We start from the raw sequence: 18,267 nt of genomic DNA, 5'->3' as shown, positions 1-18,267 counted from the left end.
CTAATGAAGGAAGGAACAAAGGAAGGACCCAAATAATGAAGGAAGGAAGGAATAAACAAATAAATGAAAGAAGGACAGGACAAACAAACAATGGAAGGTTGGAAGGAACAAACAAATATAGAAAGTCCACTAAATGCACTACTGATTTTTCAGTACTCTGTCCACCACTGCAGATAACTCAGTTTTAGTGATTTTAAGAAAGCATGTTTTCATGTTTTATATTGAACAGTAGAATTTCAAAACAGCACAAATTCTGTTTCATGCTTGTAAAAACATTAAAACACTTAATAATACAAATAACATTTAATGAAGCACGTCCTATTCGGCAAAAGTCAATTGACATGATTTTACTGTAATCTGGCTTTGAGGAGGTATGAATGTACAGAAATTTAGAGATGTATTTTTAGTTTAGTTTATTTGTTTACAGGGTCAATGCACATTAATAAACATTACTGTAAAATGTGCCAAAATTTTTCATCTGTAGACCCCTTACAGAATGTTAAAAAGTCACATCTAAAATAGAAGCACAACATTAAACATTAAATACACTTTCATATAAAAAATATAGTTAAAAAAACAAGATGAAATGTAACCATTTTATCCCTGTTATCTATTATACATGTCTATGGATTTAACTCTTTAAGCACGGTTAGTAAGGGGTGACAAAGCATTTATTTATTTTGAAGGCAATTCAATTATTGGTGGGGACATTTCAGTTATTGGTGTGGGATATGTCCCCTCCGTCCATGCCAATTCCATGCCCTTGATACAACAATGTAAAACATACAGTAAACTTACACAATCCTTTACACAACATCCATTTAGGATAAACAGAAAGAAGAGAGAGGGAAAACACATAAAATATAAATAATACAATTCTGATGTAAAGAAATATATGAAATTTCTCCGTCAAAACAAGCCAATTAATCATTCTCCTATGTTCTACTTCACATAAGAGAATGTAATAATTGCCCAAAGACTGTATGGTATTGCCCCATAAAGATGACGTCATGCTGCAGATCCGGAGCTGTGACGTCGCACATTCTCGCGATATCTCGACGTAACCAGGTTTGTTCACCACCAGTCACCCCCCTCTCTTTCGTACCGTACCGTCCCCTCCCACGCCCCAGCGCGCCGAGTCGGGATAGTGGCAGTATAAAGTATATCTTCCATCCGAGACAGATAAGAAGCGCCAGGCTCGAGGGGATGAAGATGGCGGACGCCAAGCAGAAGCGGAACGAGCAGTTAAAGCGCTGGATAGGCTCGGAGACGGACCTCGAGCCGCCCCTCCTGAAGAAGAAGAAGACGAAGGTGAAGTTCGACGATGGCGCCGTGTTTCTGGCCGCCTGCTCGAGCGGAGACACGGAGGAGGTGCTGCGAATGCTCGATCGCGGCGCCGACATCAACTACGCCAATGTGGACGGGCTCACCGCTCTGCACCAGGTAAGAAGAGCGTTGCGTTACGGACTGGCCTGTGTGTGAGGACGACCTGTGCATTTTGGGTTGTGTTTACTCAGTTCGACACCTCCACCACCATCATCATCATCACCATCTTCGTCGGGCCGTTTTGCGGAACCGCGTAGCCGCTGAAGCTAATCGGACAGTGATCGAAATGGATATTTGTTTTTTATGTGCTCCGTGCTGGTTCGGGCATCTTAGAATAATAACATATGTGCAAATGAGTGTGTGAAGGGGGGGAAATGACTGTCGGGTTGATTCTAGGGTGTTTGTGTGTATGTGTTAGCTGCTGGTTAGCTTGTTAGCCGCTCAGATCATAGAGTTTTATGTGTCAGTAATTTTACAGGTTATTAACTCATGGATAAACTTATTAATGAATGTGTATGAGTTGTGTTTAATGTAAATTTAAGGAGCCGACTTGTAAATGTGTTTTGATGCGCTGGTCACCATTGAAATTATGCTACATAAGTGCATAGCAACCAGTTAGCACGGTTGTGTATTTGGGAGAGAGGCTTTCCAGTTGACACGTATGTTGCGTTGCAGATTATTGACCCAAAATGTTGCGTTTATGGAGGAAAAACTCTGTCCAACTTGACTTCAGTGTGAAAGGTCGAATATTATAAAACTAGACTGATTGCAGAATTAATAATTGTAAAGAAGTTAAGAAGTAAAATGTTGTGATGCTTTGCTAGCTTTCATGTTGTTCCAAACCGATTTTATTTTTGCTTTTTGTAACACAGAAAATGAGGGTTAGGTGACTGACAGCTCCATTCATTTATATGACATCATATCCATACAGTGAAGGCAGCGACGCCGTCGGTTATTAATACTCACCTCAAGATATACAGGTGCAATAACAAGGATATAAAGTTTGGAACTAAAATTGTCTTGATGAAGTTACACCAATTGTTATTCATTGTTTGGATGAACTGTCACTTTACTACGTTGTTTCTAAGACCGTGTAGCTGTTCAACTTGCTGCTAATTTTTGAGCAAACTTGTTTTTCTGACGAAGAAAGATGAAAGTCTGCGTGTTTACAGCTGAATTTGAGTCAATGTAAATGAGGGTGATATTAAAAGGCTGAATTTACGACCCTAGATGGATCATATTTACAAGTTAATGTTTGTATTTTCTCTTTGTGAGCTTTTGTATTTAAACAACTTTTTTTTGTGTTACTGGCACAATTACACTAATCACCACTACTCTTCAATGCATCTTTTTTCATACAATGACTGACATTGCTGTCAGTTCTAAAACTGTTTAAGTTTACCAATCCCAATTTTCATTGTTAGTAAACCGTCACTTTAAAATACAGAATTCTTAGCTAGACTGTAAATATCTTTAATGATATGTGTCGCATTAGTTTCGTTGCTCAGTTTATAACATGCCACTGATTTTTGTGAAACTATGCATAAAAGATGGATGTTTGTTAGTGGCAGTTCTTAATAGTCAGTCAGCTATATGAATTTGTTTAGAAATGTATGTAAATAAGGTTAACATAAAAACATTGACTACTATGACCCTGATTTGGTCGTAATTCTAACGTATTCTAAACTATCTAAACTACATATTTGAGCATTGCTGGCGCAATCAACATGTTCACGGTCTGATGTAAACATTACTTAGCCCTCTTGTTGAAATTCAAATTAGCTTATAGTCATGGGCTGGTATGAGTTAAGTTTCTGACGTTATGATAACCTTGGATAAAGATATCACGGTTTCACAGTATTGTGATCACTGCTCTAATATATGTTCTTTTTAAATGTCTGGGTAAAAAACTTTTGAAGACAATATATTTTATTTTCACAAACATTTCAAATATTTTGGAGCAGTAAACATGTCAGGCTGAATAATTCAAATGAATCCTTGACTTCTGCTGTCTTCATTTGTTTTTAAAATCACAGAATTCTTTACAAAAAGTAAATAAAAATCTTACATATACCCTAGGAACGGTATAGCAGAAAATTTTGGTAATTGTAAAACCTTGACTTTTCCAAACCGCCGTATACCTTGAAAACCGTTATCGTCTCATGCATATTATCTAAGCTTTTAGAATTAAGCTTGACATCACAAATATATTCAGTAGTTGTTAGCTCCACAAGTGTCACAGTATTTGAGCTGGATAGAAGATTGTAAAGCACCGCAGAGAGTTTGATGTGGCTGTAAGTGACTGCAGGAGGTTGTCTGTACAGGCTCATGCGTTTAAAAGCACTTGCCTTTTTTTGGGCCGGTGTTCAGGCAGGGGGAGGAAAGAATTTGGATGCAGCTCTTGAGACCTACCGATGACTGGAGAGGCTCTTTTTCTCTATTGGGTCTGCTCCGTGTGTTTATGTATGTGGACGTGTGAGGCAGCGGAGAGTTTTAGCATGTGACCGGCCGGCAGTGAGTTCATAGCGAATGGTATTTGTTTTTAAACACGCTATTAAAGACGCACGCGTTTAGTTGTGCTGAAGGCATTTTGTATATAAATGATGTGCATCTGGGTGCTCTGTAAAAATGACTTGCTTTTTATATGATTGCGTCAATGCGAAATGAGAACTTTTGCATGTGGCCGCAAAAGTAAAGCACAGGTGTCTTTATTTTGTAAATAATAAACTGCAGTTAATATTGTCATTTTATGTGACTTGCAGGATCATCAGGAAAGATTATTAAAATTACTTTTTGAATGGGTGAGAATCTTATTTTTGTCTTTTCTTGTCAGATTTTATGTTTGCAGCTTTTTTCCAGCATAATCTGCCGATGCTATACTGATCCAATTATTTATATAACTCTGTATTCATTTCTTTAGCCTTTACAGAATAGTATTTTATATAAATAATGTTGTAGTTCATTTTTTTATACAGTTGAGGTTTAGAATATGAGGAAGGATATAGTTTTATTCTTTATAAAAGTCTGAAGCTAACATTTGGAAACCGGTACATAATAAGGCTCAGGGATGTGACAAACCAATCCTTATATTGACCACATAGAAAGGACTCTATTTCTTTTTTACATTATAAAGTATGCTCAAAAATGAACTCATTCATATGTGATTTTTTTCCCTAGTTCATTTCGAACTTTAGGACAAATATTGGAGAATGTAGAAATATGAAATGAATACAAATCGCTTTTCAAAAGCTAATGGTCACAAGCCCAGCATACCATATTGCTAAAAAAGATGCCAAATGTAAACATTGAACTTTCAAGCTTGCAAATTCATCCTGTTTTTGCCTGCATGCACTTCATAATGGTGATTATGATTGTGATCATGAAAAAATATTACTATTACCAAAAACTGTAATTTTTAACATCACAACACAATCGACAGAGCATAATATGGAAAAAGACTCTTTTTTTACACACAATATATTCATATTGCACAGCCCTTGCATTGTACTAGAGGTTTAACACTTCATTGATATGAGTGAGTCAGTAAATAATATTAATCATTTGATTGATGTGATATACAGCCTATAAAATGTATCTGATATTTTATTATAGAGTAAATCTATGGGTCCAAGACAGTTTGGTGTTTGCACTGTGAAATTGCATATTTCAAACTTTTGTGAAACTAAAATGTCAACACACACTGAATGACATTTTTACTTGTGTAAAAATGAAACGTGCCTATTTTGCCCTTTTGAAATCTATTTAAGACTAATGGACCAAGCTGAATTGTTTTAAATTGTAATTATTTAAATTTTTTTGGACAAATTAGTTAAACTAATTGGTTTGCAGGCTAGTGATGGTCTAAAAATTTAACATCACGATTTATTCGTATTTTTGTTCTGATCCTTACATAAAGTCTTTTAATACATCATTAATTGACTGTTTCTTGATTTAAATATACCTTACCAATTTTTTTAAGGAAGTTTTGTTACAGTTGATGACATTTTAGTGGGCGGCTTTTGCAAATCATAGAGAAAGATAGGATAGTTATGTTTTTCTCAGAAAGACCGTTGTCTTAGACCATATATGTTTATGTCTATCAAATTTCGCAGAAGGTTCAAGCGCAAAACGTATGCTTCAGCGCAGCCTACGTGTGGACGCATAGCCCTCGCCATGGCTGTTGGCGTCGCTAACAAGCACCTCTCAAAAACTGTAACTAAACGACGCAGCTATGCGTAGCACAAGCTCTGTGATTGGTCAGCTTTGTAGCGCTGATGAGTGTGGGCGGAGGCGAGAGCTGCGCAAACCTGATGCAGTGAGTTTTTACAAGTGTGGAGTCCCACGAAGGAGCTCCCGATGGAGGCTGTTGTTTTTGTGTTTACCTCATGGTTAAAGTTGTTGCACGTCCGCCGATTACTGCCTCAAAACATGCAAGTTTAAACCAGTTGTACATTTAAGGAAGCATTCAGAAAAAACAAAACACCTGCAAAGAAACTCGACACAGAGGAACATAAACAGCTACTGCCAGCTGGCGTTTCGGAAGTGTTATTGCAGAGTAACACAAAAAGCGCGCAGAAATATAAATGCACAGCTACACACACTGCATGTGCCATGGGTGACGTCGATCACTTGACGCAGAAGTATAAACCAGGCTTTAGGAGTACTATATTTATGCAGTTTAAAGAGTACAGTCAGCTCGCAAGATTTTTCTCACTGTATATTTATTTCTTATTGCCTGACTAGGGATATCATCAAACATTTGATGATCTCATGGGCTTTTATGTGCGAAATGGGAAACAGTATTTGCAATTTTACATTGAATTAAATGTCCATCTTTTATTTAGGTTACATTAGTAGTGCTGGGATAATAAGCAGATAAAATCGATTGAAGACCTCTAATTTAATCAAATTTTATCAAGGCAATGGGCAAATGTTGTATTGCTGGCAAAGAGAATCAGTGTCACAGCATATTGTGATGAAGCATTCAATTTACAGCCCTACACACCACTAGACAAAGCCGAGGATTTAACAAGCTGAATGTTACTCAGAATGATTAATTACACTTTTATTACGTTCTCTTATTTAAATGCATGACCGTATTTGTGCACTGCAGACCTTTTTAAACCATTCCCTTTTATGTAACTTTAGAGTTGCACTCAAAGCCAGTTTACAATCCTAAGCTTGACTTTGAGATATAAAGGATTGGAGTCATGTGGTGTTATATACATTCATTTACCTTGGTTCAATGTTTTGCTCGCCTTAGGCTCTCCGAGCAGATCTCCAATGTCACACGCATACTCTAGAAACAGGAAATGGACATCTGTGTCCCCTACGAAGTAGTTTACTCACGGCAATGTTGCGATGGAGCCACAATTAGGTTTTTATTGTTTTTTTTACTCGCACAAACTAATGTATGTATTGTTCTTTTTCATTTTATTGGCAGAACTTGATGCACAGTTGAGATTTTTTTGATTCATCCCATTCATGTGTAAGGGACTAAAATGAGCTCATGCCATTTGTCCCCAATTGGGACGGTTTCATCTCATCTTTGCTGGGACAGGTAGTGACCTCACTTTCAGCGCGCTGCTGTGTTTATCCAGGGAGGGACGGAGTGTGCTGGTTCCAGTGACTGTCGTAGCTCTACGGCTGGGGTTATATATATCACGTGCAGACTGGCCTGCAGGCGAGTGCAAGAACGCTAACTTTAGCAGCCAGTCAACCCACATTCTGCACTGCTCAATCTCATAGTTAAGAAATCTGGCCTTGGCTTATGTTGCTTGTTGTTCATTTAAAGAGTGTGGATTAATATTCTGAGTCAGTCATTTTGTTTGAATGCCATGGCTTATTTGGTTTTGCACATGGATATTGCAACCTGCATTATGTTCACATGTAGTCTATGTCTCTTGCTTTCTCTTTTAGTCCAAAAAAAAGAAAGTCATACAATATGTCCTGGGGCCTCATGTACGAAGACTTGTGTTGAATTCATACTAAAACATTGCGTACGCTCAAAGCTGTAAATGTGCATGAGCAGTAAAAAATTCAGATGTATGAAACACTGCGTACGCAGAATCCCATACATATTCTCCTTGTGCATGCGAATTAAAGTGAAACTGAGTGCACATGCACGAGCGCAAAACCCCTCCCTGCCTCCTCCCCCATATGAATATGCTAATGACTCTACTTTGGCAAAACCAAACGAAAAAGTAATGGCAAAAGCAAGCTGAAAGAGACACTTTGAACAGAATGTGAATTGTAGGTGCTCCTAGGTAAACCAGAGAAAAACGGTGTTATTTGCAAGTTTGTCCTCCAGAATTAATAGCAAAAGAAAAAAAAATTGTGTGGGAGAATTAAGCTATCGCAGTTAACGCAGTTGGGTCTGAACGTCGCACAATGAGTAAATTAAAAAAAGAAATGGTCCGATGTAAAGGTGTAAAATTTTAAAAAGTGGTAAAACTAAAAAGAGCGGTAAACGGTAGCGTGAGTGGCGTAGCTCGTGAAGCGCATGGCAACATATTTTGACATTAGCGATCATGAACTCGGTTTGAATCCAGTGTCTGATGGATTTATTTGTTTTTCCCCCACTACATATCTGATTTTGCATACTCTTCATCACGAGGATTACAAGTAGGAATCATTAATAAGTGTGTGTATTATGTTAAGCGCATATGAGCATCACATACTATTTGCACATATATTGAATGGAAATGTTTCCCATTCATGTCTGCAAATTCAGATGGCGCCTTTATAGCAATGTGCATGCAGTCAATTGCTCCGATTACATTGGGAAAACCGCCAATGGCTGCAAATTGCGCTTTAATGTTTGGCCGGTCAACTGCATGGTATGGAAACCTTATATACCTGCTAGAAATGTGGATGATCCCGTCTCATACAGCTGCCATTGCACGGCTCAAAGATACTTTGTTGTGTACAATTTAACACAGTTGCCTCTAGGAGTCGCCAATGGAAATAAAACAAACACACACAAGAAATGCACGTACGCCAGACATGAAGTTGGTGTGGACAAATGCACATTCTCACGTTCATTTCATCGTTAGTAAATCCAAACGTGACGTACGCAAAGTTTTTGTGCGTACACAGCGTTGATACATGAGGTCTCTGGTCATTTTAAGTCTGTAATCTAAGATACGAACCCCAAAAATTTTAAGGCTCTTATGATGATTGTTTTCATAGATCTCGGTAGTCTTGTATGGTGTACACCAGTGTTTGGTTGGCAGAATGTATGCTTACTAATATAAACTGCAGTAGGGTTTGTTTTAATCTGACAAATGTGATCACACTGCAATAGCAGTTTGAATCTGGCTTGCATCACATTGTGATGTCCTTCCTCTTTTTTTGCCCTTATTTCCTGTGCCTGTTGTGCAAATGCAAAAAAAAAAAAGTTTTTTAAAAATGGGAAACTATCAATAAATGAGTGAATCTTGCAAAGCTTGTCATGAACATGCTTTATAATTATTGTCCTACATTATACATGTATAAATACATTAAATATGTCTATGAAAAGAGTTCAGTTAATTTGTTTTTTGGTGATACAGTGTTGTACTTGCAGCCTTTTCAATGTCATTAAATGACTGTTTTCTTCTGTTAATCAATTAAAAATATAGTGATCGAACAGTTTTCAACTTTTTTTGTCTTTTTTTTTTTATAGTAAAACTGCTTCTAACCCCTTTTCATCTTTGAGCCATTTTTTCCCAGTTTGAGGTTGAAATTTGACCTAGATTAACATGCTTTTACAATCTTCTCCCAGATAAGAGTGTTGACAGAAATATGGTGCATCTTTCATGTATATAATCATTGCAGTTAACCACTTGAAGAAAAAAAAAGGCTAAATTTCTAGTGGCTCAACAACTTTGTGGAGGCGGTATGCAAATAGAGGCGAGAAACTGCAGATTACGCTTGAGGCTTAAAGCGTTGGTGTCTGCAAGACTGTTCCTTAATGTTTTCCAAGGACTAGGTTTTCGTAAGTGTGATATTAATCATGCGAATGAATTACGCACGCATAATTTTGCAGTCTCTTTGACCTGGAATGGAAGTGCCGTCTGGCGGCAACCTTTAGGTCCGAAACGTGTCATTTACGGCATTGGTGGAATTGTCTGCAGTGCTGTCATCGGTGAGGTCAGGCTTTTATATGGGTTTCAGTAAGGAGGTAGGTGAAGATATGCACTCGTGTGTGTCGGGAGGGAAGGGTTGTGGCTGTGTCGTCCTGTGCCTGCATTCCTGTCGTGTCTCTCATTGGAAACCATGGCAGACCCAGAATTCCTCAGCTGTCACTTACACCCCCAGCCAAAACAGCCTCCACCTCCAGGCACACCGTTTTACTCATTTCTTCACGGCGTCACGAACAGAATCATATGATGAGGCATAGTTAATGCAATACAATACTTTCCTTAGGTTCATTTAAAAAAAAAAAAGTGTCAGTCTGTGACAGAGGTGCCAGACTGTATCTGGTTGCATGAGTCTGTCGCATTTTTTCTGTGTTCAACAATATTTGCATCAGGCTTGTTAACAGGTGATTCATAAAGATGGTATGATAACTGATATGACAGATCAGGAGGCACAGCAGCTCAAGGAAATGTTGCCACTTGAATTTATATTTGACATCTAGGACTGTATTTTAATGAAAATTGTCGTCATTTGCTGACCTTTATGTCAGTCAAAACCTGCATGACTTCTGGCTTATGTGGAACACAAAGTTATTATTCCATGAATATATTCTGCATATTCACTTCCTTGTTGAGAACTTTTTTATTTTTACAGGTTATTTTTATATATAAGATTTCATTGCTAACATTAAGATGCTGTTAATCAGATCTCAAGTGAATGAATCTAAATACCGTTGAAAATGTTGTATAAAATGTTTTGCTGTTGCCCACTTTTAGGGTGCTTTCACACCTAGACATTTTATTCGGAAGCTGGTGCTTTTCCCTTGTTCGTTCGCGGTTCGTTCGGCATATGTGAATCCAGCAATTGCGCTCTTATCTGTGCCGAAACAATCAGTCCAAGATCGTCTGAATGAGGTGGTCTTTGCTTGATTAAAACGTACTCTGGAGCAGATTGATTGTAGTGAGAAGGCAATATGATCCAACTAGCTAACAAACCAGCCTCGTGTATTATGGATATGTAATAGGATGTATGGCTATATGAATGAGAATTATGAGTAGGGTGGTATAACGTTCCTACCAGTAAATGTGCGTTTCTTGTCAAATACAAAGGTGAAAGCATGCTGAACTATTAACGAGAACTGTTTATCCCTTAAGGCTGGTTTATGCTGTGCATTTATACTTCTGCGTGCTGTTTGTGTTTTTCTGCAATAACACTTCCAAAACATGTAGCTTCCAGTAGGATTTTATGTTCCTCTTTGTCAAGTTTCTTCGCTGGTGTTTTTTTTCTTTTCTTAACACTACCTTAATGTACAAATAGCTAAAACTCTCTCCGGACTTGCAATAAAAATTAATCATAAGGTAAACGCAAAACAAAAGTCTCCATCCGGAGATCCTTCATGGGACTTGACACTGGTAAACAATCGCTCCATTGGGCTCTCAGCTCTCAGCACCGCCCACACTCGTCACTGCTACCAATCTGACCAATCACAGAGCTTGTGCTATGCGTTGTTGCGATATCTAGTTACATTTTTCGAGAGGTGCACATCCGCATTAGCCATGATGAGGAACAAGAACAAAGTGCAACATTTTTAATCCCTGTTTCAGAACAAAACAATTAATCTACAGGTGAGAGCCCCCTTAAGCTGTGTTTACACCAGCGGAATGTGCGGATAAATCGCGGGTAAATAGCCGCATGAACATTTGAGTTTACTCTCTTCAATCACACGTCAAAATCTGCTTCATTCGCTCATCAAATCCGCTTCATTCGCGCATCAAATTCACTACGCAACAGATGCGGATTCGCGTAATGGGCAGGGCTTCTGTCTACCTGGTGACTGAGCCAAGCCCAGTTTGATGAACTGTTGTTAGTGTGTGCAGGAGGATTTTCCCCCGGGACACCAACAACAGGCGCATCGTCATAATCACGCACCCACAAGAGCAAGCTTCTGATTGGTTAACGCGGCGCGAATAGGTTTGGGCATCAAACGCACACAACGCTCAATTCCCATGTATCGCGCTGCAGGATGTCTATTCGCACCTTTGTGATTTATTAACATGTAAATCACTCGCGCTTGTTCTTCTTCCACATCGGCTGTGAACACAGCATGAGACTCTTTCAAAGCTCATTCAATCTCATTCAATCTAATGTGATTGAAAACGTTCAATCAGTCACAAGATCAGCTAGTTTTCACCTACTGACCAAACACAGGATCATTTAAAGCAAGGTATCCATACTTATAGTGCTAACCAATTAATCGAAGGCGATTTGTCATGCGCATTTTGTCAGTAAAGCCGGTTTTGTAATCTGTAGTAAATCTTCATCCTCTACATGCTTTCTGATGCAGCTGCATTTACTATAGTTTGTCTTAGTTCACTGACTAGCTCATCAGAATTGCTTTCATTTTTGCAGATGATTTAATCACATCATAATGAAATTAAAGTTAATCATTCTGCTCTAATGGCAGCTATTTGCATAGTTTCTTAGTTATTTTAATCTCTGTGTAGTAAATGGTGCTAAATCTGAAAATGACACGTTTAATAACACGCTTAATAACGTTTTTACTCCAGACTCCCTTAATTAATTAAGTTGAGTATTTGCAGTAAATATTTCTGTGAGATTATTCTGTACTCATGTGGTAATTGGTTAAGTTAAATAAAAATGAACACAACATGGAAATATAAGTGTCTACAAAAGTGGTTGTGAGACTAAATTGAATTTAAATCTTTGTAGAAGTGGTGATGTCTCTTGGATGACCATGTGTGGTCTGATTGCAGAAACTGATGAAAAACCTTATGTAAGACATGCATAACATTTTATTAACAATGCACTTTTTGAGTATGTATCATAAGTGTCTTTTAAACAAGTGATTCTTCTGTAGGCATTGTTATTAGAAAACTTGGTTTATAATATAATTTGTATGTGGAAAATAGAAAGGTACAACACAAAGGGAGTAAATGACAGAATTTTTGTTAGAATTCCATTCTTTTTACAACTCTTTCATCACTCAGACTACTACAACGTGGTTATCTCAGCATGCATTGTGAATCCTTACATTCCCAGCTGTGTGTTAAGCCATACAGTTGGCATGTCAGAGCTGATATCTGGTGTAGATATTCAAAGAAACACTCCTTGGGATTCTTTGCATTATTGTGAACCTTTGTTCATCTTTCTCTATGTTGCGAGTCAGCCCAGTCTTCTTTGGCTAGCTGTATTGTGCATATTAAAAAGATAGCTTGTGTTGTGCATCTACTCTTATTGGAGAACTGCCAATATCAAATCTGCTATCTTTGCCAAGTTTATTTAGTATACCGAGATAAACCTGTTTTTTTTTTTCTTTCTCCAGAACTCCATAAGACAAATGCAGACAAAAGTCACAGAAAGTGTTTTATTTTGAACTGTGGCTTTAAATTCCTGACAGAAATTGGTTTAAATCCCTGAAAATTTTCATATTACTGAAAGATTTAACTAGAGCGCTGTAGGATACTACATATCTGATCTAAGCAGAAGAAGGTTTGTATCAGGGCCTGAAATCTAAAACCAGGTCAAGGTAATTTGGACTTAAATGGACCTTAAATTAGCCAGCGTTCCTGGGAAAGAGGGAGATGTGCTTCTGTTCATAGCTTGTTCTCTAAAAGGAGTTAAAGGCTCATCCTTTTCAAAAACTTATCATAGCAACCATCATTTCTGCTAGAATAATAGTAATATGAACATTCTGGAATCATATAAAACAAAAAATACTACAATTGTAACTTTTAGTAATGCATGACACAATGTTCTATCTTGCTAAACACAAATTAAATTGTGGGTTGTTTTTCTAAGACTACTCCATATTTGCATTGTGCAATTTAAATTCCATTTCCACTAAACCTTAATCTCAGTTTGGCTGATGATGGACATGGTAACGTTCTGTAAAAGGGTGATGGAGTCATATTTACTCCCTGTCTATATACGAGTAAAGGACTTAAGGAAATCAGTCTTGACATAAATTAGGTGTGTGGGCCCTTATTTCCTTTTGGTTGGCGCTAAACATGCTTTGCCGTAAGCCAAACACTGATGTCAGCACATGTGTTTTTACTTTGACGATGGCATAACTATGGAAAAATAGTTATTGCAAGACTCTGGTAAACCCTGAAGACAGGTCAGTGGTTTTGCGATAAAGATTTGACATTTATGGGTTGGATTTATCATTGTAGGTGGCTTATTGAACCATTCGTACTGCCATTTTTCTGGTTCAGTAAATCCAAATGTTATGATGCCATTTTCTCTTAAATAATTCATGTTAATTGTTTTGAAATTGGTTTCTGATGGGGTCCATCCCATCACCGGGTTTCTCATGCATATGTAATGGACATGTAATTTGCATGCCACTTAATTATTTATTGTTTACGAGGAAGTCTGAGGGGGTTGTCAAGACAGATCAGCAATGGTACCGGTTTTAATCAAAGGTTAGCAATCTGTTCTATTGAGATTTTTATTGTGTTGGCCTTTTTCCTGTGCAATATTTTTTTTTTTTGAGCGTGAAATGAAATTATACTTGGCCTTCACTATGGGTTTGCGTCATCATCGAAGTCTGCGTATTTGATTGACAGGCTAATATTAGAAACCAGCACATCAACAGCTCATGTTTTACAATTTGTAATGAGCAGGTTTGCCCATGTCAGGTTGGCGGTGTTGAGATATTTTCGGTTGGTTGTCTGAAAGGAACCCATAATCAAGGGCAGGAAGTCTGTTGAAGTGGAGTTACAGGGTTGTGTCATCTGTTTTCTCTGAACATGTTAACTTCCACACCATTTAGATTTTTTTATTCTCAGTGGAATACCGAAATTAAGACCACTCTTGGCTTTGTAGTTTTGATTCCATCATGTACTGGATGTGTGAATGCCAATGTCTGCACCGTTTGAACTTTCGTAAAATCTATCAATGTGGACTGTAGGTCTGATTAAGTACCAACATCTCTCGGAGTCGTCTATTGTATATTTGTAATTTGATTAATTTATTACTATTTAGTTTCTACCAACCTGTGGAATGTCCTCCATTGGTTTGAATGACTGCATGGTGGAGCAGGTGAACAATTTCAGACGAGCGTCACTGCAGGTTCAAACTGGTTTACTTGAGAATTGCTGATGCACTAGAATTCTTGAGGAATGCTTTAGAGCCTAAAGCCCACCTGATTTGTCTTAACCTTTTGTGCACAATTACAAGCATTATGCAATCCACAACAAACGTGTGCTGTGCTATGATTGGCTGTCTAATTGCTTATTGTGATCCTGTGATGTGAAGGCTAATGACCACTTGCCACTTGTTGGAGAGAAAGCTTCTAGGAAACCATCCAAAAAGTATTGACCATTTTAAAAGCTTTCTAATAAAGCATGTAGTCTTCCATGTGGAACCTATTGTTGCTTTTGTACCTGTTGCATTCATTCTGAACTTAAGTGGTTCACTTTGTAGACCCAAGACTGGTTTGAGAACTGGCGCTGGATGGGAACTAACAGCAGAACCATGCCAGTGGAAAAGTGCGTTAAAAGGTTTGAGAGCATCTTCTGCTGAGTTATGGGATTTTGATTCCTGCAATGCATAGGTTATTCTTGCATATCTGCTGAGTGTACATCTTTCATGTTCACTTACTGAGATGCATCAAGGGATTGAATAAGTGGACTTCATAATGTCTAATGTGATTTTTATACATGATTACAAATGGCTGCCGTTTCATATAGTGCTTGAAATTCCAAGAAAGTTCTTAAAAACAAAACACAAAGAACTAAGAAATCTCTCAGCTCAGGCTTCAAATAAAAGGTATGTCCTTTGTACTGGTTCCAAATAGAATGACATCAGTTTAGGTTTTCCATTTTAAGTTTGTTTTTTGTTTAACTGGCTGTGAGTGAAGGGCTTTCGCTCTGGCTGGCCAAGGATAGTTCAGAATGATGATTCTTAACTACTTGCTGCTCGTTACATTTCTGTGGTCCTGCTTGAAAGTGATCAATGTGGCCTCCCTCTAGCAATAACACCTAAAGCGATAGTTCACTCAAATTGTCATGACTCTTGGCTTGTTCCAAACCACAAAAGAAGGTATACTGAAGGATGTTGGGAACACGTAACCAGTGGTTACCATAGGAAACCATCCATCATAGAAAAAGCAAGTACTATGGAAGTCAGTTGTTAAAGGTTTACAACATTCTCCAGTTTACCTTCTTATGTGACCAACTGAAAAAACAAATCAAATTGGTTTGTAGAAATTATGGCAGAATTTTCATTTTAATAAGGAATTCACAATTCATCTAGCAGCAGTATTTAGCCTGTAGACATCATGTTTTGAACTCAAGAATGTGTCTTTTTAATGCTTGGCCTAAGAAGTGTGGGACTGAGGTCAGGGGAGTTCATAACCAGACCAATTATACAAGCAACCCTTTAACTAGATAAGCAGGGTTTTAACTGGCTCAAAATGAGCTGGAGGTGGTGTCCCAATCATGACATCTTTGCCACCTGAAATAAACACATTTTGCATTATTCTTGTAGTCTGTCTAATCATGTTAATCTTTAAAAAGGCAAACATTAAGTGCAATTAAATACATGACCAATGTATTTGACCATCACTTTTGGGGTCTGTCGGAAGCCATGACTATGTGCCTGATTTTGTCAGAAGGCAGAGGGGGGGTACAAAATTTGATGGCAGTGGCTACCTCAGAATACTCTATAGAGGAGAAAACAACTTTTATCTGTAGGTTTGCACATCCCTAGTACCTTCAGCGCAGTGTTTTTTGTCTCTGTTAATGTTCATGGGTTTCAGGGATACATTTAGCTAAGCTATCTGTTGGAATTAACATAATTTATTCAGTGTTTTTAGATATTATAGTGAAGGTCTTCTAAAAAAATATCTCCTAAACTTCCAAGAAGCACATTAAAGCAAGCACTTCTGGGAAAAAGAATGCCCTACCTGAAATTTATTTCTCTAATGTGTTTATAAAACTGCTCAAACACACTTTTTTGGGAAGTGAGGAACCGCTTTCAAAGAGCCAGTTCAGAGCAGCTTATTTACAAAATTGAGATTAACTATTTGTAGAGGACCGTAACGATATGCCACGCATCTTTTCAAACTGTGTAAGGCTGACAGCTTTAGATTTGCTGCTTACGGCCCACTCAAACATAAAATTTGCTCTTCGTTGCATCACTGGAACACATCCTATTCATCCTAATTCTCATTGTGGTCAGTCAAAGATGCTTGTACTAAATGATATGATTTGCGAGTAACATATTTCTAGTATGATAAAGAGATGCAGTGTAAGGTCAGTTACTGTTGTGTATGAGTAAAACACTTGAGTATTCTGCATTACAAAGGCCAAAATAGACATGGAGAAGCCGCAACAGCACTAGATTTGTTAGACATGTTGTTGTACCTTTTTGTTCACCATTAGAGTTTTAAAAATCGCTTTTGATGGTAAATGTGTGACCCTGACTAAACATTTATTACCTATCACTGTCAATCTTGTGAAGGTAGGCACTCAGTCAGTGATGAGGTGTTTTATTACATCCACGATAGTTGAGTCACACTGGAGGAATGTCAGCAGTGGTCAGCATCTTAGCAATTTACTAATGACTGTCAGTGCATGTGGGCGTGGAACGTCATGCGAGCTGACGTGATTATGAATCGTGCTCTTGTCCAGATGGAGCCAATCAAATGTTTAGAGCTTGTACCTTGCGGTCACCAGATGTTGGAATGCTTGTTTGGGTTTTTCACAGATTGGATATGAGGAATACAAGTGGACGAGGGAAAAACATGTACACAAATTCCAAATCCAAATTTGCTGTGGCGCAGCAGTGATTTGGTGTGAAGGTCAGCTGCTTGTGACCTTCAAAGCTTTTGTGTCTTATTTTTGTGTATTTATTAGGTGTGTTCTTTTGTCATTTTGTTTGAGCGTGGGCTTATCAGACAGTAATGGGTGGAGGGGAGTTGTCAGTTAAGCAAGTGGAAAGGGTGTTGAAAAAAACCCTTTGTCAGAGTGGAACAGGAAGTAGGTGTTTATTTTTTTCATTTCCTCACAAAGAGTTTACAAGTGGTCTTCAGTCACCTCTGCAGTTGGCTCTTAATAAGCACAATTTGCATATATCTGTATTTTTGGAGCAGACTTGAATAATCTTAGTGCCAACATGCTGGATTTTCTTGGGAAGGGTGTATCGTTAGGACGTGGATGGTAGCGTAGTTGAAGGGTCATTGTTAAACTGTGCAAGAACTTGACATTACTGACATGAAGGGTGATGGAAGGATCGACAAAAGTTGACACTATCGTACAACCTTAAGCTAAAGATAATCTTTAAAATGTTTAGAGAGAGGCTCTAGTTGTTTTTTCAGAACACCACTTGGCTTTGAAATAGCTTAGAACTTTTCACATCCCCTTCAAAAATGACCTACACATGCCTGTCCTCATACAAGTCAAATGCTTAATAATGCATCCAAATACACTTTCACTCTCTTCTACAACTACGTTTTCCAAAGTTTAAACACATGTCGCTTGAAAATTCTAAATAACCATGAAATTCCCTTTCACTTGCTTGCTTTCCCCCTTTCATAGCCTTTTTTCCTCACAGTGATCTATGTCCTGTCATCATTGGCAGTAGTTCTGTCTGTGGAGGAAGCCACACAGTCAGCTTGCTCTCAGCTTTTCCTAGCCTAGTCTTTCAGGGACTTTCAATTTAAGCAGCTCTCTGGAGATTGACAGATCATAGGTGCTGACATTGCTGCAAGCTCTCAAACCTAGCTTGACCATTAATTGTGTTCTTCAAAAGCAACTTCATACATATGTCGAGACCACACCAGTGCCTTTATTG

At 38.1% G+C, this 18,267-nt stretch overlaps 1 protein-coding gene across 10 annotated transcripts in view; it reads left to right on the top strand.

Moving 5' to 3' along the window:
• The first annotated feature begins 1,103 nt into the window (after positions 1-1,103).
• ppp1r12a (protein phosphatase 1, regulatory subunit 12A) overlaps positions 1,104-18,267 on the top strand; it is a 95,086-nt gene continuing 77,922 nt past the window's right edge. For 9 of the 10 annotated variants that reach the window (XM_021474999.2, XM_073945940.1, XM_073945939.1 and 6 more), the window contains exon 1: positions 1,153-1,443. In XM_021474999.2, the coding sequence (XP_021330674.1) occupies positions 1,207-1,443 (237 nt within the window). In that variant the 5' untranslated portion in view covers positions 1,153-1,206. Of the gene's footprint in view, positions 1,444-18,267 lie in introns of all 10 variants that reach the window. The other variant, NM_001003870.2, reaches the window with a different exon arrangement.

This window comes from Danio rerio, chromosome 4, assembly GCF_049306965.1.
Source record: "Danio rerio strain Tuebingen ecotype United States chromosome 4, GRCz12tu, whole genome shotgun sequence".
NCBI lineage: Eukaryota > Metazoa > Chordata > Actinopteri > Cypriniformes > Danionidae > Danio > Danio rerio.
The sequence above is the reverse complement of the archived record's forward strand: the minus strand, read 5'-3'. Positions and strand labels throughout refer to the sequence as shown.